The following is a 23187-nucleotide window of genomic DNA, read 5'->3' as shown; positions in this document are numbered from 1 at the left end:
CAGAATGCCCAGAATGCCTTTGGCACTACAGCTCCCAGCATTCCCTGCTCCCCTCAGGACTACCGCTCCCAGCATGCCCCACCCCCTGGAACTACAGCTCCCAGCATGCCCCACCCCCTGGAACTACAGCTCCCAGCATGCCCCTCTCCACACCCCTCTAGCGCGAGGAAGCAAATTAATTCTCCGAAAAGAAAACTCCAGCCCCCCCCACGGCCCCGCCCACTCACAGCCCCGCCCGCCTCACAGCCCCGCCCCCTCCCCCTCACAGCCCCGCCCGCCTCACGGCCCCGCCCCCTCCCAGCTCCCTCCTCGCAGTCCCGCCCACTCACAGCCCCGCCCAGGAGGCGCCGACAGCTGGGACCAAGCAGGGAGCTGGGACCGGGGCGAGGTCGGTGCTGGCCCCGGGACCCCGCCAGGAGACCCCTTGAGCAGGGAGTGGGGCGGGGCTGAGCGGGGTGCACGTGCTGTCGGGAGTGGGCCAGGCGAAGGGCGCCGTGGGGCAGGGAGCTGGGCTGGGTGGGGATTGCTGTGGGGTAAGGAATGGGGCTGCGTGGGGGTTGCCATGGGGCAGGGAGCTGGGTGGGGTAACCATGGGGCAGGCCTGTGTGAAGTGCACTGTGCTTGGGGAGTGGGGCAGGGAGCTGGGCTGGGGCACTGTGGGGCAGGGTGGGGGTTGCTCTGGGGCAGGGAGCTGGGCTGGGTGGGGGTCACCATGGGGCAGGCCTGTGTGAAGTGCACTGTGCTATGGGGAGTGGGGTAGGGGGTGCCGTGGGGGGGGTCAGTGGGCTGCGACCAGGGGGTCGCTCCATGGCTCACTCCCCCTCTCCTGCCCCCAGAGAGGCCGTGATGCCGTCGGGCAGCATCGAGGTGGAGGTGAAGTTCACAGCCGGGCCGGGCACGGAGGCCAGGCTGGCGGCGCTGGGGGCGGCCCTGGCCGGGAGCTCGTCCTTCCGCGACCGCTATTACGACACCCCCGACCTGCGGCTCACGCGGGCTGACCACTGGCTGCGGCTCCGCCAGGGGGCCGGCTGGGAGCTCAAGTGCCCCCCGGTGCCACGCAGAGGAGCCGGAGGCTCCAGCCACGTCCCGGGTGCCCTGTCCCCAGAGCCGCCAGCAGAGGGCGCCGGAGGCTCCAGCCACGTCCCAGGTGCCCCGTCCCCGGAGCCGCCCGCCGTGGCCACCACCTACCAGGAGCTGACGAGCCCCCACGCCATTGTGGGCCGGCTGTGCGGGGTGCTGGGCGTGGCCCCCGTGCCCGGCTGGGACCAGGTGCCCGGGGCCGTGGCCGGGCTGGGCCTGCAAGAGTTTGCCAGCTTCGTGACCTGGCGCCGCAGCTACCGGCTGGGGGGCCTGCGGGTGGACCTGGACCAGGCGGATTTCGGCTACACCGTGGCCGAGGTGGAGGCCGTGGTGGGGGCCCAGCAGGAGGTGCCGGCAGCGCTGGAGGGGGTGATGCAGCTTCAGCGGGCACTGGGTGAGTGGCGTCTGGGACACCGGGGGGGGAGGCGCCGGGACGCCCCCACTGACCGGGTCTTCTCTCCCCTCCCAGGGTGGGATGGTGCCACCCACGTGCCCGGCAAGATGAGCGTCTACCTCCAGCGGCATCGCCCCCGGCACTACCAGGAGCTGCTCCGGGCCGGGGTGCTGGCCGGGGACCCCCAACCGCCCCCCCATGACGACAACGCTTCCGGGCCTGACACGCCAGCGCCATGTGGCCCCTCAAAAGTGATGGGGCCGGCAGGGGCGGCGGAGGTTGAAATGGGGCCTAGTGCTGGGGAGAGGCAGCCCAGCACCCCCTAGCGCCGGGGGGAGACTGGGCACGGATCGGCCCCCTCCGCAGCCCAACGCCCCCCCAGCTGCAGCCCATCGAAGGATGCTACGGTCACAGAACATGGCTTTCACCCCAGAGCTCTGGAGGCCCCGCCCTATAGGGCCAGCCCACAGCCGAGCAACCGAGGCAGGGTGGCTCCCTGCGCAATTGGCCTCGGTCGCTAACTGCGGCATGACCCGCGGTCACACGCCAGCAGGCGCCTGGCTTGGCCCCCGTCCCAAGGGCGGAAACCGAGGAAAGCTGCAGGGGGCACCCGCCCCCGTTTGATCCCCCGAGAGGGAGAATGGGGACAGCTGGCCCCTGCCCCCCCACTAATACATTTAGCTCAGTTACGCTAGGACCTAGTGGGGAGGGAAGCTGAGATCTGGCAAAGATATGGAGCGGGGCTGGCAAAGAGCTGGGGGGCATGCTGGGGTCCGGTTGCCCTCCGGCCGAGCAAGGGGATAGGACAGGGCCCCAGCGTGCATCAGCTCCCTTGCCGGGGACCCTTGGCCTAAGCCGAGCAGGCAACGCTTCCGCACAGCGCCCCCTAGTGACGGGCTGGGTGACGGGCCCCAGCAGCACAGCTCCCCCTAGTGGACGTTTACACCAAGACACATGTTCAGGGGCTCAATTTTATTGTCTAAACATTCTGCCCCGTGTGAGAGTCGCTCTGTGGTGGGGGTGGGGGGCATCACTCCAGCGGGTGCAGTGGGGACAATGTGGCTCCGTTATCGCCTCCGGAAACCTACAAAAGGAAGAGAATAGGGGAGTGTGGAAGGAGAGCGAGCGGACAAGTGACAGATCACAGCCCCGGCTCCCCTCCCAGAGCTGGGAGAAAACCCAGGCGTCCTGGCTCCCCTCCCACCCAGTCTAACCCATTACAGCCCACTCTCCTTCCAGAGCCAGGACCCCGGTGACCGGACTCCCAGCTAGTTCTAGAACCTCCTCGGGCTGCTGTTCACCTGTGGAACCCCCTGCCACTGGATTTTGAGGGGCTCTAAAAGGTGGGGGTGGGGACTGAAGTTGGGACTGCTGGGCCAGAGGGGACTGCCCTTCACACTCACCCTTTTTCCTTCCCCTCTTTGCATTAGTCTTCTTCCTCCTTTTCTTCTGGGGGCTCAGATCCTGGGAGAGGAATGGAGACAATTAGCTGGGTGAGGCTCAGCCCCAGCTTGCTCCCCTGCCCCTGCCCGTCACTCTGCGCTGCCTCACCTCTCCAGTGGGGGGCGCTGCCCCAGTCAGGGCGCTGATGTCGCCGAAGTGGGTCAGGGAGTGGAGCTGGGCCCCCAGCGCAGCCACCCGGCGACGCCGGGCTTTGTCCTGCCGGCTCAAGTTCAGCCTCACCAGCATGGCCTCCTCGTAGTTCCTCCTGCAATGACCAGAACGGGGAGCCTGGGTCCTGCTCTGATCACTAGACCCCACTCCCCTCTGCCTCCCAGAGCTAGGAGAGAACCCAGGAGTCGTAGCTCCCAGCCCTTACCACAAGACCCCGCTCCCCTCCCCGAGCCAGGATAGAACCCAGGAGTCCTGGCTCCCAACCCCCAGCCCCACGCTTTAACCACTAGACCTTGTGATGTAGTGGGGATTTTCCCTTGTTATGTTGTATGTGACCCTATGTGAGTCTTTACTGTTTTGCATGGATGCGGTGCGTGCCTCAGTTTCCCTGTGTATTGCACCAATGTCTAGGTGGTGGGAATAAGGGTGTGTGACTTTTGGGGGGGCTGCTCCAGCTGCCTGCAGGGATGCTCTGGCCCCTTCGTAACCTGAGACCCAGGAGGGGGATGGTTGGCCTGGGAAGCAAGATGAAGGCCGGAGGAGGAGCAACGGGCAGGGTAGGGGCCAGGCTGCTGGCAGCCAGTCGGTCTGGGCTGGCTTGGGGTGCAGGAGGAGGGCCAGAGCCCTGGCTCTGGGCTCCCCGACCCCCAAGATGGACTTGGCTGAAAGTCACGGATTTCTGTGCTAATGAGCTGTGTCCTACGCTGTGTTCCTGTCGGCGAATAAACCTCCTGTGTTACCGGCTGAGAGTCCCGGCTGACTGCGGAGTTGGGGGGCAGGACCCCCTGGCTCCCCCAGGACCCCACCTCACTGTGGGAAGCACCCGGAGGGGCAGGGGAGGCTGAATGCTCCGGGGTCAGACCCAGGAAGGTGGAGCCGGGTGAGCTGTGTGTCCTGCAGACGGGCTGCGCCCAGAGAGGAGGCTCCCCCAGAGTCCTGCCTGGCTTCGTCGGGAGCAGTCCCGGAGCATCGCCCGGGGACCCCCCTCCCCTCCCAGAGCCAGGGACAGAACCCAGGAGTCCCAGCTCCCAGCCCCCCCGCCTCTAACCACTAGCCCGCACTCACCGGTGCTCATCCTCCTGGCTCTGCCTGGTCGCATGCAGGTAGCGCCCTTCGCGGATCTCCTCCGGCGCGTCTGAGAACTGCTCTTTCAGCTCCCGGATGACGGAGCTGCTCAGCGCCCGCTTCTTCGCCTGGTCAAGGGCCTTCTTCTCCCGCTCGGCCTCCGTCTCATCTGAGGGGGGACGGATGGGGATGCGGTCACCTCTGGGCTGGGGCGCGGGGGCTGAGTGTACGGGGACCCCTCCCCCGGCGCGGAGAGGCAGCCCCCTCTAGGGTGGGGCGCGGGAGCTGAGTGTACGGGGACCCCTTCCCTGGTGCAGAGAGGTGGCCCCCTCTGGGGTGGGGCGCGGGGCTGAACATACGGGCCCCCTCCCCTGGTGCTGAGAGGCAGCTGGCTCTGGGGTGGGGCGCGGGGTGGTTATACAAACCCCGCTCTTTCTAAGGCGGGGGCTAGAAGCCGGGCGGGCCCCCAGCTCGCACCATAATGCACCGGTACCAGCCGGGGTGGGACGTATTTCCGGACTCCTCCTTTGGCCAGGGGCTTCTTCCCGGCAGCTTTGCCTCCGGTCCCGTCCTCTTCCTCATCACTCAGCTGCCGGAGAGAAAACAGCCTGTCAATCAAGAGCTGGCCCTGCCCTCCTCCCCCCAGCGCGGGCCAATGAGTAACCCCATTCCTCCCCATAGACAGAGCCCAGCCTGGCTCCCAACCCCTCCCCTGCTCTAACCACTAGGACCCCCCTCCCTTCCCAGAGCTGGGGATGGAACCCAGGAGTCCTGCCCCTCCCCTTCACCTTGCTCATCATGTTCCCAGGGTCCGGTTTGAACCTCAGCGGATTGTCGTCTCCTGCAATGAGAGCACCCCGGGGGGGTGAGGCGTGGTCAGCGGGGGCCCTGGTCACCTCGCGCCCACCCCCCTCGGTGACCCCAACTCACCCACGGCACCCGTCACAGCTGCCTTCACCAGCTTGTCAACCTGGTACCGGAGCTTCTGCTCAATGGGGCGCATCTTCTCCAACACCTGGGGGGGGGGTCAGGAGTGTGGGGGAGTCAGACGTGGGGAGACCCTGCCCCCCCCAAGAACCACCCACCACACCCAGGAGTTCAGGCTCCCTGTACCCCCCCCCCACTCTAACCACTAGCCCACCTCCCCTCCCAGAGCTGGGGATAGAACCCAGGAGTCCCGGCTCCCAGCCCTTCCCCCACACTCTAACCACTGGACCCCACTCCCCTCCCGGAGGTACCCTACAGAGCCGGAACCTTGCCTCCAGCGGTCTGCCCCCGCCCCGGCATGGCCCCCATGGGCTCCATCGGCCCCACGCACCGTGCGCAGCTCAGCCAGGCGCAGGACACCCGGCTGGGCGGCCAGGGAGCGGCCCGAGCTCTTCTCCAGCAGCAGCTGGGTCAGGTCCTGGAGATAGAACAGCAGCAGCTGGGCCTTCAGCTCCAGGAAACTCAGCCCCTGCGGAAGGGGGCAGAGGCATCAAGGGGGGGACGGGGACAGGGACAGGATCGGGGGGACGCCCGGGGCAGGGAAGCGGGAGAGGGGCAGGATGGGGGTGGACCCAGGGGACAGGGACAGGATCGGGGGGACGCCCGGGGCAGGGAAGCGGGAGAGGGGCAGGATGGGGGTGGACCCAGGGGACAGGGGCAGGATGGGGGGACGGGACACCCGGGGGCGGAAGAGGACCCGCTCTTACCTTCTCCGTGGGGAAGGTGCCGGCCCGGACCCTCTGCAGCAGCCCCTGGACATGGGCCGTGACCCCAACAACCTGTGGGGGGAAGAAAGGGGGTGAGCCAGGGCCTTTCCCCTGGGGGGCGGCCCCGATCTGGGGGGTCGGGGTCTCTCTCACCTGCTCCTGGAGCGATCCCAGCAAGGCCAGTGCGGGGGGCAGGTCGGACACCAGCTGCTCCTGCAAGGTGGGGAGACTTTAAACCGAGCCACCCCCCATGCCTCCTGCCAGGCCCCCTCCCACCAGCGTCCCGCCCAGATCCCCTTCCCCATCCCCGCCCCCCCCGACCCCCTTTCCCATCCCCGCCCCCCCGTGCGCCCCCCCATCCCCTTCCCCAGCCCCGCCCCCCCGTGCGCCCCCCGACCCCCTTCCCCAGCGCCCCCGTGCGCCCCCCTTCCCCATCCCCGCTCCCCCGTGCGCCCCCCGCTCCCCTTCCCCAGCCCCGCCCCCCCGTGCGCCCCCCTTCCCCAGCCCCGCCCCCCCATGCGCCCCCCCGACCCCCTTCCCCAGCGCCCCCGTGCGCCCCCCTTCCCCATCCCCGCTCCCCCGTGCGCCCCCCGCTCCCCTTCCCCAGCCCCGCCCCCCCGTGCGCCCCCCTTCCCCATCCCCGCTCCCCCGTGCGCCCCCCGATCCCCTTCCCCAGCCCCGCCCCCCTTCCCCAGCGCCCCCCCCCCGGAACCCCGCCTCACCCGCAGCTCGGGCCCTGCAGCCTCCATCCCAACCTCCCCATGGAGTGGGACACGCGGCGCCGAGCGCACCTACCGCTTCCGCCTCGGTACCCGCCTCGGCCAATCGGCGCCCCGGATCCCGCCTCCTGGCGGCGGTTCGGGCAAATCAGGACCGCACTTCCGCCTCGTTAGAGAGGATCCGGCCAATCGCGAGCGGCACCTGATGCTCTTAGCCCGCCTCCGGTGGGAAAGGAACTAACCAATTAGAGACGCAAAAAGAAAAGGAGGACTTGTGGCACCTCAGAGACTAACCAATTTATTTGAGCATGAGCTTTCGTGAGCTACAGCTCACTTCATCGGATGCATTCCCTGGAAACTGCAGCAGACATTATATATACACAGAGAATATGAAACAATACCTCCTCCCACCCCACTGTCCTGCTGGTAATAGCTTATCTAAAGTAATCGTCAGGTTAGGCCATTTCCAGCACAAATCCAGGTTTTCTCACCCTCCGCCCCCCCCCCCACAAATTCACTCTCCTGCTGGTGATAGCCCATCCAAAGTGACAACTCTTTACACAATGTGCATGATAATGAAGTTAGGCCATTTCCTGCACAAATCCAGGTTCTCTCACTCCCTCACCCCCCTCCAAAAACCCACCCCCATACACACACAAACTCACTCTCCTGCTGGTAATAGTCCTTCATTATCATGCACATTGTGTAAAGAGTTGTCACTTTGGATGGGCTATCACCAGCAGGAGAGTGAATTTGTGTGCGGGGGTGGAGGGTGAGAAAACCTGGATTTGTGCTGGAAATGGCCTAACCTGACGATTACTTTAGATAAGCTATTACCAGCAGGACAGTGGGGTGGGAGGAGGTATTGTTTCATATTCTCTGTGTATATAAAGTCTGCTGCAGTTTCCAGGGTATGCATCCGATGAAGTGAGCTGTAGCTCACGAAAGCTCATGCTCAAATAAATTGGTTAGTCTCTAAGGTGCCACAAGTCCTCCTTTTCTTTTTGCGAATACAGACTAACACGGCTGTTACTCTGAAACCTGTCAATTAGAGACGGAATCACGCCCCCTCCCCGCCCCCCCATGCCCGCTTCCCGGGGTTGGACCCATCAGCGGGCGGATGCAAACGCCGCGAGAGGAATCAGCGAATCAGCCCCACGCCGCCGGCGGCGCTCTAAATTTAAGCCAATCAGCCGCCTGGCTCTGTCCACATGGTTCTATCGGACCAATCAGCAACTGGGAGGTGAGGGGCGGGCTGAGGGTGCTTGACAGGGACGGAGACCAATGGCAGGGAGAGATTCTCTAGGGCTCTAAAGGACGGAGCCGGAGGGGAGAACAGGGCTGGGAGGTGGTGGCTCTTGTCTGAGCCCCCCCCCCGTGGCTCCCCCTCACTAGCCCCCCCCCGCGGCTCCCCCTCACTAGCCCCCCCCCCGAAAACTCAGGGGTCCTGGCTCCCATCCCCCCCCCACTAGCTGTGACGAAGCGGGACTGTTCTTAATGTTTCCTCTGGATAGTGTGGGGCTGCCTCAGTTTCCCCTCTGCAGTTCTTAAGTCTCTAGGGGGTGGGGTCAGGGGGTGTGATCACTGCGGAGCCCTAGAGGGCAGGTGTGTGCAGGGGTCTGGACACAGGGAATGGCCGACACCCTGTGTCCTGGCAGCTGATGGGCTGGGCCCTTCCCCCCTGCGAGGTGGGAGCTAAAGGGTTGGAGAACAAAGGAATCCGGTGACCTCCTGGCCCGGGAAAGGGGCAAAGCCCAGACCAGGGGGGGCTGGAGGGAGTTTCAGTTTGGGGGCTGGCTGGGGACACGGAGTGAAGGGCAGACGTGGTTGTCTGGCTCACTGCCCCCCAAAATGGACCCAGCTGAGGGGTCCAGTTCTCTGCACCTACAAACTCTGCTTTAGACCATGTTCCTGTCGTCTAATAAACCTTCTGTTTTCCTGGCTGGCTGAGAGTCCTGGCTGAGTGCGGAGTTGGGGGGCAGGATCCTCTGGCTCCCCCAGGACCCCTCCTGAACGGACTCGCTGTGGGAAGCGCATGGAGGGGCAGAGGAGGCTGAATGCTCCTAGGTCAGACCCAGGAAGGTGGAAGCCGGGTGAGCTGTGTGTCCTGCAGACAGGCTGCTCCCAGAAAGGAGACTTCCCCAGAGTCCTGACTGGCTTAGTAGGGAGCAGTTCCAGAGCATCAGCCAGGGACTCCGTGACACTAGCCCCCCCCCCCCCCCCCAAAACCCAGGAGTCCTGGCTCCCATCCCCCCACTCTAACCACTAGACCCTCCCCTGATAACCCAGGAGTCCTGGCTCCCATCCCCCCACTCTAACCACTAGACCCTTCCCTGATAACCCAGGAGTCCTGGCTCCTAGCCCCCCCCCCCGAAAAAGCAGGAGTCCTGGCTCGCACCTCTCCCCTCTAACCACTAGGCCCCCCCAATAACCCAGGAGTCTGGCTCCCATCTCCCCCACTCTAACCACTAGCCCCCCCCCCCAAAAAAAAAACCCAGGATCCTGGCTCCCATCCCCTCACCCCAACCACTAGCCCCCTCCCGATAACCCAGGAGTCTGGCTCCCATCCCGCCCACTCTAACCGCTAGCTCCCACAGAACCTCCCCCATCGCTGGAAATGCCCTTGCCGGCTGAGCCCACGTGCAAGTTGTTGGTGGCCGCTCGCCCACTTTAAGCTCCGATCCCACAGGTCCCGCAGCAATGCGGGAGGGCAGAAGCGACCCATGCCGGACACTGCTGGGAGTCCTACTCATGGCGTGTGGGCGGGTCGAGACTTTGGCCACTTGTGTGTTGACTTGGTGGGGGGAGGGGGAGGCGCCATAGCTTGGCCACTTCTTTGCCGACCCGGCTGCTCTATTCAGCGACAGCCCAGCCCACCTCCAGCTGAGGGGGGCACTCGAAAACGCACCCGAAAAATTGTTCCTCCCCGACAACCTAGACCAGCTGCTGTCAACACATAAGCCTTGAAAAGCTTCCGTGTTACGACGTGGGAGGTCGATGTGCTGCTTCATCGTCCAAATCAAACTGCCCCTTGCACTTGCTGAAGAGAGTCAATTGACTGAGCAACTGGATACGCTTTCTTGTGGAAGAGACGGCCACGAAATGCACCGGGTGACTTGGGCGTCCATGTCACAATGAGAAAGAATCTCGTTTGGAGAGTGTGACGCACTGTACCTCAGGGGAACACTCTACACCCCCAGGTTCATCGTTATAAAATGATTGTGTGGTACCCAAAGCAAAGTTTGTTATATTGGGTGTCTTCGGAAGGCTCATGATGCACTGAGTATGGTTGTTATAGTGATGTTACAGTAATTGTCACAGTAATGTTATAGTAAGGTTATAGGTTATAATTTCATGTATGTAGTTATGAGGCTGAAAATCATAGAATCATAGAATATCAGGGTTGGAAGGGACCCCTGAAGGTCATCTAGTCCAACCCCCTGCTCGAAGCAGGACCAAAACCCCAGTTAAAATGTATCCTCATGGCTTAAAACAAGCCCAGGCGAAAACTCCCCAAGAGCAGAGGGGCCGTTCACACCTCGTCAGGGCATAGATGGGACAAACCCAGCCCAGCCTCACGGGAACAAAGGACACTTGCTTAGGAGTGACAAAAGAATCTGTTAGACCCTCGAGGGAGTCACCCCCTTCCTTTGGGCGGTTTGGGACTGCAATGAGGTAATGTTTACCTGACTCTGAAGGGGCGGGGGGGGAAAGCCAGGAGGAAAGAAAGGACGTGATAAAAGGGAGAGACATTTTGCCATGCTCTTTCTCTTCTGCCTACATCTACAGACACCACCACCGCCAAGTGACTGAAACGCTGATCAAAGGGGAGAGCCTGGCTGAAGAGCCAGCCTTTGGTGAGAAGCATCTATGTTTGTAAGGGCACTGAAAGTGTTGAGACCAGCTTAGAATGCGTTTTGCTTTTATTTCATTGGACCAAATCTGACTTGTTGTGCTTTGACTTATAATCACTTAAAATCTATCTTTATAGTTCATAAATCTGTTTGTTTATTCTACCTGAAGCAGTGCGTTTGGTTTGCGGTGTGTCAGAGGCTCCCCTTGGGAGAACAAGCCTGGTACATACCAATTTCTTTGTTAAACTAACAAACTTATATAAGTTTGCAGCGTCCAGCGGGCATAACTGGACACTGCAAGATGGAGGTTCCCAGGGTTGTGGCTGGGACCGGAGATATTGGCTAGTGTAATTTGGTTGCAAGTAGCTGGGAGCAGCTGACATGCCAGAGGCTGCGCGTGAACCACCCAGAGTGGGGTTTCTCACAGCAGAGCAGGGTAAGGCCGGCTCCCAGAGTCAAGGGTCAGAGTGGCCTAGCAGATCACTGGTCCAGACAACACCAGAGGGGAACGTCACAGAGAGCCTGCCCATCGGGATAAATCATAGATTCGTAGGACTGGAAGGGACCTCGAGAGGTCGTCTAGTCTAGTCACCTGTCCCCATAGCTGGACTCTCAACCTTTCCAGACGACCGTACCCCTTTCAGGAGTCTGATTTGTATTTGTATACCCCAAGTTTCACCTCACTTAAAAACGACTTGCTTACAAAGTCAGGCGTAAAAATTCAGAATGGTCACAGCACACTGTTCCTGGCAAATTGCTGACCTTCTCATTGTCACCATACAGTTATAAAATAAAGCAGATTGGAATAGAAATATTGTACTTCCATTCCCGTGTGATACATGACCCTGGTTTTCACTTGTGAGCCTTGGCATTCTGGGAGGTGGTGAAACGACAGAGACAATTAAGTGTTTACCCACACAGAGTCTGTTCCTACTCTCATGGCCAGAGTTAGGGGCGTGGCAAGCAGGGCGAAGCTAAATTGCTTGGGCTTTGGCTTTCTGCACTGGGCCCCAGTGAGTCGAATGCAAGCCCTGATGACCCCCTAAAAACGAACTTGCAACTCGCCTTGGGGTTGCGACTCTCAGTTGGAGAACCACTGATGTAGTAAATAGAGCAGCATAAACAAGTCATTATCTGTATGAAATCTTAGTTTGCACTGACTTCGCTAGTGCTTTTTATGTAGCCTGTTGTACAACTAGGCAACTCTCTAGATGAGTTGATGTCCCCCCTGGAAGACCTCTGCGTACCCTAGGGGTACATGTACCCGTGGCTGAGAAGCCCTAGTATAAATGACAGATCGAGGAAGTTTCAGCTGAACAGTGCCTGCAGTGAGAACCGACGTCAGGGCAGACTCAGGAAGCGGGGCACAAGCCCCCAGTTGGCTGCGAGTGCTACATAGCAGAACCCCGTTTATCCCATCTAATTGGGACCGGGGCTAGATTGGAAAGCCAAAAGGACTGTTAAGCCAGAGAATGGGAAAATGCAGTGCTGCAGCGCCATCTAGTGGCTGCAGGAGAGATCGCCTGCTTCGGGGCCTGGAGTCCAGGTTGTTCGTTTAATGCGGAGAGCCAGATAATGGAGGATCGGATAAATGGGGTTCTGCTGTACTTAGATGTCACCAACCAAGTATCAAATGTATAACTGCCTGACCATGGAGTCACAGTTGGTCCCCTTGGGGACTCCGGTCCCTCTTGTCAAGATCGATGGTCCCTTACACCAAAAATCACAACAATATTCAAGTTACTCCCAGTCCCGAAGGACCTGGCATTGACCCCAGGTCAATTGCCCCTTTGATCTCACAAAGACAATGCTTGTAGCCAATCCTATAATAAACTGTTGAAAGATTTATTACCTAGCAACAGGAAATCAGAGAGTTATTGACAAGGTTAAAGCAGGTAAACACACACAAAGATGAGTTACAGGCTTAAGTTTTAAAAGGTGAATAGAAGCTTCTATAATAAGGTCTGGTCTTAGATGAGGTCAACGCAAGGCAATTTACGTCAATTTACCTATGGAAGTGTCTACACTAAAATTTTGCTCCCCCAAAATTGGCTGTTACTGGCTTTCAGAAGTCGTCCTGCAGTGCCGCACACCGACAGCACAATTGGGACAAGCGCTCCTGGTGAGGACATACACCGCTGACACAAGGAGCAAAGTGTAGACCTGCACAAGCGAGTAATTACTGCAGCAGCCATATGCCAACATAAATTGGGTTGTCTTAGTTTTGTAGCGTAAACATGCCCTAAGCAAATATGTCTCTTAGGGCTAATCCAGGGATCTTTTTCTTATGCTTAATAATCCTCTCCCCTCAGACTCAAAGCAGCTCCCCCTTGTTAGGGCTTTTTATTCCTTTCCTGCTTCTGCTTTGAGTTGCAGATTTAGCTGTTGGGAGAAAGTCAGTTGCCCATTTCCTCTTCATAGGGTGGGGGGAGCAATCCACAAAATCATTGGTCTTCTGATGTTCTACTCTGGTTCATCTGGGGTTGACGGGCCATTTTCCGTCAGGCAAGACATACTGCCTCCTGCAGGCAGCTAGTATTTCATGCTTGCTAACGCTTCTCTCCTGTCGGCTGATGTCCAACGTTTCAGAGCAAACTGTGACATTACGAGTGTAATATAATATCTCATTGAAAGGTGACAGGGCCAGAAAGAGTTAATTAACTCACAGACTGACCTGAGCCATGGCCGAACTTTAAAGACTTGTTAGGAAGAGATGTAAATGAATAGAGCTTTGAAATGCAAGCCTGCATTGTTAGAGGTAGAAGGGTAGATGTTTGCTCAGGTCTTGTGATGTAAGCAAACAAGTCTTGTCTAGGGCTATAGCTTTAATTCAAAGATCAAAAGAGGAATATTAACATTTAGGAAGACACTTGAGTGAAATAGTATAATTGTCTATATGTTTCTTTGAAGGTGGTGGTAATCTGTGTCTGAACTGTTTAATGGATAAATTACCTTGCGCTAATTGTCAGGATGTTTGGAAGAAGGAAAGTTAAGCCTTTTGTTTTCTCAGGCCAAAAGGCTGCTGGAAGTATATAAAAACCCTGGGACACGATCCTTCTTCATCTCAGATCTGCTTTGGGTTTCAAGAGGGGGAACCTTAAGCCATAAGGATTGAGATCCCCCGTCACTGAGTGGAGTCACCCTGAATATGGACACTGGACTATAACCTATGGACTATTTCTAAAAGGACTTTTGGCAACTACAGGCTCATCTCTGCTCTGTATCTGAACCTCAAGAATTGAATTCAAGTCTGTCCGTGTATTGATCTTTTAACCAACACTCTTTATCTTTTCTTTTTTAATAAATTTTAGTTTAGTTAACAAGAATTGACTATAGCGTATATTTTGGGTAGGATCTAAGTTATCATTTGATATTGGGGTGTGTCTGGTCCTTTGGGATTGGAAGAACCTTTTCTTTTATATGATGAGATAAGATTTTCAGTAACCATCATCACATCCGACGTGTGTCTGGCTGGAGGCCTGAGGCTGGGTACTTTAAGGGAACTGCGTTGTTTGAATGTCTGAGTAACCAGGAAGGTGCTGTAGAACCTGGTTTGGGCTGGCTGGGTAAATCTAAGTATCGGAATATCCACCAGCGTTTGGGGTTTGTCTGCCCCGTTCTGTTTGCAGTTCACCCTGATTGAGTGACCTCAGCTGGCTCCCATGGGCAGCACCATCACACAAAGAGTCCTGTGGCACCTTAGAGACTAACAGACGTACTGGAGCATGAGCTTTCGTGGGTGAATGCCCACTTCATCAGATGCACCCACGAAAGCTCATGCTCCAGTACGTCTGTTAGTCTCTAAGGTGCCACAGGACTCTGCCACTTTTACAGATCCAGACTAACACGGCTACCCCTCTGAAGCTTGACCTTCACACAAACCCTTCAGCATTACCTTATACAGGGATATAGGTGAGATTAGTGCAGGCGGCAACTCACAAGCATTTCATAAAGTCTAAATACTCACCACGGGTTGAGAACTCCAATACCTATTTTAACAACTCTAAGACACAGGTTGAGCCAGACTGGTTCCAGCTATTTGTCAGTGTTCAGCTGAGACTGGCTTTGGCATAAGCTGGCACCCGGTTTGCCAGCATCACTGTGAGTATAACCTGAGTATTATACAGAGCTGATCTGTGGACTGCCCACTGTCTCGTTCAGTTGGAGTTTTCCCTTTTTATTTGGCCAAAAATGCACAAAACTCAGTCTGCTAAGCATCTAACCATTGCCTGGTTGTAAGATCTGTTGACTGCCAAACATTTTCAGCTACAGGTTTGGAAACTCTTCCCATGATCAGTGATAAGGTGTCTGCCAAATGTGTGCTACAATCTAGAATACTGTCATGGACTGTGCTGGATATAAGAAACGCCATCATGCAGACTGGTTTGCTGATCACAATCCTGAAATATCGAATCTTCTTGATGCCAAGCAGCAAGGATGTGATGTGCTCGTAGCTGACCCATTCTCTGAGTCAAAAAAGGCCAGATAGGTGGTAGCTTGCGGCACGCTTCAATGCAAATGCTGCCAAATGCAAAATATGTGGCTTGACCCCAGAGTGGATGACCTGCAGGTCTCTTCTGAAAAGCATGGTTTCAGAAGCGTCTGTGATGCGGTAAAAGCTGTATACAGCCCTACCTGATCTGCCTTGGTGCCAGTAACAAGGGTTGATGGCAAACTTTTTATCATGGATCGCACTGCCATCCACCAATGGTGGCATGAACGCTTTTGGGAATTACTTAATTGTCTCTCTACTCTCCATGAGTCACTGAATAACACCCACAGAGACCCTGCATCTAACGCACTTGCAGATCCACCCACGTGAGCTGCGGTGTTGAAGGCCATCCAACCAATGAAAAATAACAAATCTCCTGGTCACGATGCTATTCCAGCTGAAGTTTTGAAACACAGAGGAAACCTCTGTGCCGGGCTTTGTGCATTCTTCTCACGCATCTCTGGCTTCAAGAAGTCACACCACAACAATTGAAAGAAGCCAACATTATCATGCTCTATAAGCACAAAAGCTCAAATAGCAACTATGGTAACAACAAGGTTCAACAAGGACAAGTGCAGAGTCCTGCACTTAGGACGGAAGAATCCGATGCACCGCTACAGACTACGGACCGAAGGACTCGGCAGCAGTTCTGCAGAAAAGGACCTAGGGGTTACAGCGGACGAGAAGCTGGATATGAGTCAGCAGTGTGCCCTTGTTGCCAAGAAAGCCAATGGCATTTTGGGTTGTATAAGTAGGGGTATTGCCAGCAGATCGAGGGACATGATTGTTCCCCTCTATTCGACACTGGTGAGGCCTCATCTGGAGTATTGTGTCCAGTTTTGGGCCCCACACAACAAGAAGGATGTGGAAAAATTGGAAAGAGTCCAGCGGAGGGCAACAAAAATGATTAGGGGACTGGAACACATGAGTTATGAGGAGAGGCTGAGTGAACTGGGGATGTTTAGTCTACGGAAGAGAAGAATGAGGGGGGATTTGATAGCTGCTTTCAACTACCTGAAAGGGGGTTCCAAAGAGGATGGCTCTAGACTGTTCTCAGTGGTAGCAGATGACAGAACAAGGAGTAATGGTCTCAAGTTGCAGTGGGGGAGATTTAGGTTGGATATTAGGAAAAACTTTTTCACTAGGAGGGTGGTGAAACACTGGAATGCGTTACCTAGGGAGGTGGTGGAATCTCCTTCCTTAGAAGTTTTTAAGGTCAGGCTTGACAAAGCCCTGGCTGGGATGATTTAATTGGGAATCGGTCCTGCTTTGAGCAGGGGATTGGACTAGATGACCTCATCAGGTCCCTTCCAACCCTGATATTCTATGATTCTATGAACTATGGCAGCATCTGCTTGCTCTTCACAGCCGGTAAGATTCTTGCTTGGATCCAGCTTCGGATCCAAATTATTGACAAAGCCACAGTGCAGCTTTGTGCTCTGCGGAGCACTGTTGACATGATTTGCATCCTTTGACAAGTACAGGAAAAATATCATGACAGCATCAACCTTTGTACATCATCGTTCCTGGTCTAAGCTTTCAACATGGTCTACCCCACTAGCATCTGGAAAGTCCTTGCTAAATTTGGACGTCCAGACAAATTTATTAACAACAGCTGGCAATGCCACAAAGGCATGGTTGGAAGAGTTAGTGTGGATGGTTTCAGAGTAACAGCCGTGTTAGTCTGTATTCGCAAAAAGAAAAGGAGTACTTGTGGCACCTTAGAGACTAACCAATTTATTTGAGCATGAGCTTTCGTGAGCTACAGCTCACTTCATCGTATGCATCCGATGAAGTGAGCTGTAGCTCACGAAAGCTCATGCTCAAATAAATTGGTTAGTCTCTAAGGTGCCACAAGTCCTCCTTTTCTTTTAGTGTGAATGGCGATCTAACAGACCTGTTTCCAGTCACGAATGGGGTGAAGCAAGGATGTGTCCTTGCTCCTAGCTGCCTTGGTCTATTCTTCTTGGTCTCCAATGCTAGAGCAAGCCCTCCATCGTTCTTCAAATGGTATCTGTGACATTGCGCTCTATATGATTTATGAAAATATGCTAATGAGTGTAAATATAATGTAACTGGAACATGCTTCATGCAAAAGGTCTCTTGTAAGGTATCATTACAAAGCTTAAATCTACTGAGTGTGGTCATCCTGTTTGTATAAAGGTATCACTCTTGTATCTGAAACTAGAAATATGAAATATAACTCTGAGGGCCTATTGTAATTATGCAAAGTGTGGGCCATTAATGGTGGTTTGGAATCTTGATGGCTCCCATCAGCCAGGACAATTGACTGTAGATGGCTCTGTTTACTTGTAAGTCTTCCTGTAGACCCGTGGGCTGGCAAGTGGGTAATGAAGTCTTACAGTGACATGTGATCATGTCACCTGAACTGGAATCAATCCTTAACCTGGTGCTTTTCCATTTAGAGGGAGGGGTGGGAACCCAGAGAGGGACAAAGGATCCCCGCCTTGTGCAAAAGAGATAAAAGGGGGTAGAACAGAACAAAGGGGGCATCAGTCATGAGAAATCCCCTACCTACCACCTGAGCTGGAATAAGGGCTGTACCAAGGGAAAGGATTTGGCCCAGACTAGGAAGGTGTCCAGTCCATGTAAGAAGCTTATTGAAACATCTCTGAGGGTGAGATTCTATCTGTATTCAGTTTTTTACTGTAATAGGCTTAGACTTGCGTGTTTTATTTTATTTTGCTTCGTAATTCACTTTGTTCTGTCTGTTATTACCAGGAACCACTTAAATCCTACTTTCTGTATTTAATAAAATCACTTTTTACTTATTAATTAATCCAGAGTATGTATTAATACCTGGGGGGGGGGGCAAACAGCTGTGCATATCTCTCGATCAGTGTCATAGAGGGCGAACAATTTATGAGTTTACCCTGTATAAGCTTTATATAGGGTAAAACGGATTTATTTGGGGTTTGGACCCCATTGGGAGTTGGGCATCTGAGTGCTGGAGACAGGAGCACTTCTTAAGCTGTTTTCAGGTAAGCCTGCAGGAGGACATGGTTCGGACCTGGGTCTGGGTTTGCAGCAGCCTGGCATGTCTGGCACAACCAGGCAGGGCACTGAAGTCCCAAGCTAGCAGGGAAACGGGCTCAGGGGTAATCTCAGCACATCAGGTGGCAGCCCCCAAGGGGGTCTCTGTGACCGAACCCGTCACAGCATCTCTATATGCTTTCACACTGGCAAGCTTTTTATTCTCTCTCGTCTACGTGCAAATATCAAGGAGATCAAAACATTGATCCAGGAACTGCTCTACACCAGTGATGTCCCTAGCCTCTGTTTGCCAGAAGCTGGGAATGGCGAGAGGGGATGGATCACTTGGTGATTCCCTGTTCTGTTCGTTCCCTCTGGGGCATCTGGCGTAGGCCACTGTCAGAAGACAGGACACTGGACTAGATGGACCTTGGGTCTGACCCAGGGTCGCCGTTCTTAGGCTCTTATGACTGTCCCTTGGTAGCACAACCTGAAGGTGCAGGACGAAATCTTACAAACCACTTGGCTGGGGCAGCTTATAAGGTTGGCCTTGCCATCTGCCAAACGAGCCTATGAACAGCCCGTCGCTCAACAACTTTCCCCCGATCCATCAATCAGCAGGGAGGATACCATGGTCCGAGCTGCCAGGTAGTTCACTGACTCAGCGGCATGTTAAATAAGGCAGCAACAATCAATTGTGAAGTGGATGCGCGAAATAAGAAAGCACGTGGTCACCTCTCTCACCGAATCTGGACGCAACACACAATCTGTCTGTGAACAAAACACAAAGTCTATAATGCCGTTGTGGTCTCAACTTTGCTCTATGGGCAGGAAACCCAGACCTTAGAAACCTTGTATGTTTCCAACAACCGCTGGGCCTCAAAGGGCAGGACTGGGTGCCCAATGCAGAAGTCTTGGTTTGGTTGGTATCAAGGCTCACCTTGTAGAGAAATCTCTGCATTAAGCATCTTCGCATAATTGTGTATAATTTTCATATGATTTTGTATTAAGTATTTCCATATATAACCTCTATTTTCATGTAACTTTGTATCAAGCCCTTTGATATAGAAACTTTGTATTGAGCCTTGGTATAATGTTATAGCCCCTAAGGATAGTTAAGGTAGAAGAAAAATGTCATTTCACTAGGAGTAGAATAAGATCTCCCCCCTTTTAATTAACTGCCCTGTTGAATGAATGAGATGTGAATGAGGAAGGCGTGGAAGGCCAGCTCCTCCAGACAGCTGCAACAGTTGGAGAGGGGATGGAAGCCAGAGCCAAGAACAATAAGTCTTGTCAAGTGGGCTCACTAAAGAAGATCGGACATATTGACGGCCTTGGGAATTAGGAGCGAGCACCTTCTTTTGAAAACACCCTCTCTGAAAATAAATGTGGCAGCATTAAAACATCGCCCAGAAGGAAGCATCCCAGATGACCAGCTGACACAGACGCAGATTTTGCATCTGGGACAGATTTGCATGAGAGGGAAGCTGCTATAAATGTGAGGTGTCTTGCGAAGGACCCTGGGTCTCATCTTGTCAACATGGGAGCATCGAGCCGGACCAACAGAAGCCCGGCTCCACCCCTCCCCCATCTAACTCCCCTGGCCAGTGAAGTTAAGGGGAGCAACTAGTTGGTAAAAACACCAAGACGGGGCGTGCTTCTGTGTGAGTGCGAGTGCATGAGTGTAATATCGATCATATGCGTCTGATGCAGTGTGGATTGACACGTTGATTGCCAGTAAATGAGGCGCTTTGCCGTATCCCCCCGACAAGACCCTGTGCCGTAATTTAAGTGCAACAACCTGATTTGCACCCAACTGCGAAGAAATGGCCGCGTAATTCACAGGCTGGAGACCTGTCTATCTTCCACATGAAGCTCTGGCAGGCGTGCGGGCGGAGGGCGGATGGAATTCTTGGAAGAGGCTCTGAAACACGAGGTGAATATTTCTGCTTCGATCTTCGCGTGGCCAGCAAGTTGAGGGCACCGCAGGGCGACACGCCGCAGCTGGGTGGCGGGCTCTTGGTGCTCCGTGCGGTCAGCGTTGTTCTCCCCGAATTGGTCTGGGGAGCCGTGCAAAGACCCATGAGTACAAACAGCGATTGTCCACGCTGTTCTTGAAATCCGGGGTGACGGGGATGGGACCCAGAACGATGGGCAGCCAGCTGGCAGTGCAGCCTAGGGGGGATTGCGCCAGGCCAAAGTGGAAGGGAGGGACGCCCTGGCGCAGGCAGCTGCATTCCCTGGAACAACAGCCAGGTGAGGGATCCCCCTGGACTGGGACCCAGACAATGGGAAACCCCCACCCCGCAGGAATGCGCCTGGCTATTGTTCCAGCAGAGCGAGAGAATCCGTGGGGCAGGCAGCCAGGGCCACCCGCAGAGCTGAGGGGAAGCAGGGCTGGGATCCCAGGGGCTGCGGGCCAGGAGTGGGGGCACCCATTTCAGCGCTGCCGGTGCCCCTCTCTCCAAACCGGCAGACCCCTGTTAGCCCAGCCCTGAGCGCCCCCCCAGCCCTGCCAGTGCCCCTCACTCCCGACCCGCAGCCCCTGCTAGCCCAGCCCTGGGCGCCCCCCCAGCCCTGCCAGTGCCCCTCACTCCCGACCCCCAGCCCCCTGCTAGCCCAGCCCTGGGCACCCCCCCAGCCCTGCCAGTGCCCCTCACTCCCGACCCGCAGCCCCCTGCTAGCCCAGCCCTGGGCGCCCCCCCACCCCTGCCAGTGCCCCTCACTCCCGACCCGCAGCCCCCTGCTAGCCCAGCCCTGGGCGCCCCCCCAGCCCTGCCAGTGCCCCTCACTCCCGACCCGCAGCCCCTGCTAGCCCAGCCCTGGGCGCCCCCCCAGCCCTGCCAGTGCCCCTCACTCCCGACCCGCAGCCCCCTGCTAGCCCAGCCCTGGGCGCCCCCCCAGCCCTGCCAGTGCCCCTCACTCCCGACCCCCAGCCCTCTGCTAGCCCAGCCCTGCCCCCAACCTCACCCAGCTCTGCGGGTGGCCCTGGCTGCCTGCCCCACAGATTCTCTCGCTCTGCTGGAACAATAGCCAGGCGCATTCCTGCGGGGTGGGGGTTTCCCATTGTCTGGGTCCCAGTCCAGGGGGATCCCTCACCTGGCTGTTGTTCCAGGGAATGCAGCTGCCTGCGCCAGGGCTTCCCTCCCTTCCCCTTTGGCCTGGCGCAATCCCCCCCCCCGCCCCCACCCAGGGCTACTCTCCCTGCTACCTGCTCATTGTTCTAGGAGCCAGCAACTCTTTGGGGTCTAGTGGCCTGAGCCGGGGGTGGGAGCCAGGACTCCTGGGTTCTGTCCCTGGCTCTGGGAAGGCAGTGGGGGCTGATGGCTAGAACGGGGGGGGGGCGGGGGCGGGCTGGGAGCCAGGACTCCTGGGTTCTATCCCTGGCTCTGGGAGGGGAGTAGGGGCTAGGGGTCAGAGGAAAGGGGATTGGGAGTCAGGACTCCTGGGGTCTATTTTCAGCTCTGGCTACTATTAATATGGCCAGGCCTTTTGGGGCCCGTGCACTGGGTAGGTCTATATAAGGTCTGGTGCTGGGCAAGGTGACCGTCCGTCCTCCTTGCTATTGTCCCATCCTCCCGCTTTGTTACCCAGGGATCGAGTGACGGGGGGGAGGGGGGCGTGTGGTGTGGGAATGCGGGGGGGGGCGTCCTTTGCATCTAGGAGGCTAAAATTATACCAGTGGGAGGGAGGGGGGAAGAAAAAGGCAGAGAGAATTAACAAAGAACGGGACAGACGGGGAAGGCGAGACGGAAGAGCCAGGGAGCAAGAGAGAGTGGATGGAAGGAAAGGGACAGAAAGAAGGGAGCGGGGAAGAAAGAATAAAAGAGCTGGGGATACACGTAGAGTGTGAACGAATATGGGAGAGAGAAGGAGAAAATCGCTGTCATGTCTCTCTCCCCCCCTTGGCTCTGTCCCTGGTTCACGCTCTGGCAAAGTGCCTACGGGCCAGAGCAGGCAGCTCCGAAGGCCCAGGGGTGCTGGGGGGGGGGGTGTCTCTAGCGAGTGCAGGGTTAATGCCTGGGAGCTCCCAGCACTTGGCACATTGTGTGTCCCCCCCCCATGCCCTGAGCCATGCGGCCAGGATTCCAGCCGGACACCTGCTCCTGGCTTTGTCTCCCGCCCCCAGCGGCCACCTGTTTGTTGTCCATCTGAGCACGGCACAGGGGGAAGGGAACGGATCACACAGCAGCGATGGAACCCAGGAGTCCTGGCTCTCAGGCCCCCCCCACCCCCCAGACCCCACTCCCCTCCCAGAGCCGGGCCTGGAACCCAGGAGTCCTGGCTCCCAGCCCCCCAGTGCTCTCACCCACCAGACCCCACTCCCCTCCCAGACCCGGGCCTGGAACCCAGGAGTCCTGGAGTCCAGTTCTATGCTTTGTTGTGAAAGCCCAGGATAGGGTAGATATTTATGGAGAAATATTTCCATGGAAACTTAAGCTCTCAGGCACAATCCCATAATATTCCTGATGCTGATACAGGACCAACCAAGATCCTTCACTGCCCCCCCTGCCCCACATCCCAGCACAACTACATGGGATGTTAGACAGCACCCTATACACCGGGGGGGGAGGACTGGGCTAGCAGGGGCTGTGGGTCAGAAGTGAGGGGCACCGGCAGGGCTGGGCTAGCAGGGGGCTGCGGGTCAGGATTGAGGGGGGCTGGCGTAATGGGGTGTCCGTGTTCCTGTCCCTCCTCCGCTGGGACCCTCCGTCCTTCCGCTCTGGAATCCCAACCCTCCGGCCCCGGGATATTTTGGACCCCCCCTCCCCCGCCCCGAACCTGTTCCCATTCTTCATCGTTCCAGGACAATGACGAGAGCTTCCAATTGTTCCGTGGGGGGGGGAGGGGGGCTCTGCCCATATTGGGCAGGAGCCCCCAGCCAGGGCGGGGAGCAGGCTATATAATGGGGAACCCACCTCGGACGCCCGTCCACAGCCCCCCATTTGTGTCGGTGTGAGGTACGCATCCGGGGCACTGGCAACGTTAGAGCTCTGGAGTGGGGATGCGCCCTGGGGAAGGGGGGGGGCAGGCCTCTGGTGGGGGTAAGGGGGAAGGGGAGTGTGGAGGCTCCCTGGGGAGCATGGGGGGAAGGGGAATTGGGGATTCCCCTGAGGGGCTCCTAGGAGTGGGGAAAGGGGCTGGAGGGCGCTAGCAGTGTTATGGAGCTGATGGGGGGCTCCCTGGGGAATTTGGGAGGAAGAGGGTGGGGGGACCTGGGGTACAGAGGGGTTGGGGGCTCTGTGGGGATGTGTGGTGCTGGAATAGGGAGGGGGAGTCA

General features: G+C 56.8%; 2 protein-coding genes across 2 annotated transcripts; one reads left to right on the top strand and one right to left on the bottom strand.

Moving 5' to 3' along the window:
• The first annotated feature begins 345 nt into the window (after window positions 1–345).
• Window positions 346–2446, top strand: THTPA (thiamine triphosphatase). Its single transcript, XM_077806924.1, has 3 exons — window positions 346–388; window positions 837–1474; window positions 1550–2446. The coding sequence occupies exons 2-3, from the start codon at window positions 847–849 to the stop codon at window positions 1798–1800; spliced, it is 879 nt and encodes a 292-aa protein (XP_077663050.1). The 5' UTR covers window positions 346–388; window positions 837–846; the 3' UTR covers window positions 1801–2446.
• On the bottom strand, window positions 2432–6679 carry NGDN (neuroguidin). The gene is made up of 11 exons (XM_077806923.1): window positions 6570–6679; window positions 6001–6060; window positions 5848–5919; window positions 5472–5609; window positions 5084–5168; window positions 4942–4994; window positions 4631–4742; window positions 4154–4322; window positions 3026–3182; window positions 2878–2938; window positions 2432–2558 (listed from the first exon to the last, which is right to left on the bottom strand). Exons 1-11 carry the CDS (start codon window positions 6594–6596, stop codon window positions 2542–2544), a joined length of 951 nt encoding a protein of 316 aa, XP_077663049.1. The 5' UTR covers window positions 6597–6679; the 3' UTR covers window positions 2432–2541.
• Between the last annotated feature and the right edge of the window lie 16508 nt (window positions 6680–23187).

This window comes from Eretmochelys imbricata, unplaced genomic scaffold (genome assembly GCF_965152235.1).
Source record: "Eretmochelys imbricata isolate rEreImb1 unplaced genomic scaffold, rEreImb1.hap1 Scaffold_35, whole genome shotgun sequence".
Classification (NCBI taxonomy): domain Eukaryota; kingdom Metazoa; phylum Chordata; order Testudines; family Cheloniidae; genus Eretmochelys; species Eretmochelys imbricata.
Note: the sequence above shows the minus strand (reverse complement) of the source record. Positions and strands in the feature narration are given on the sequence as shown.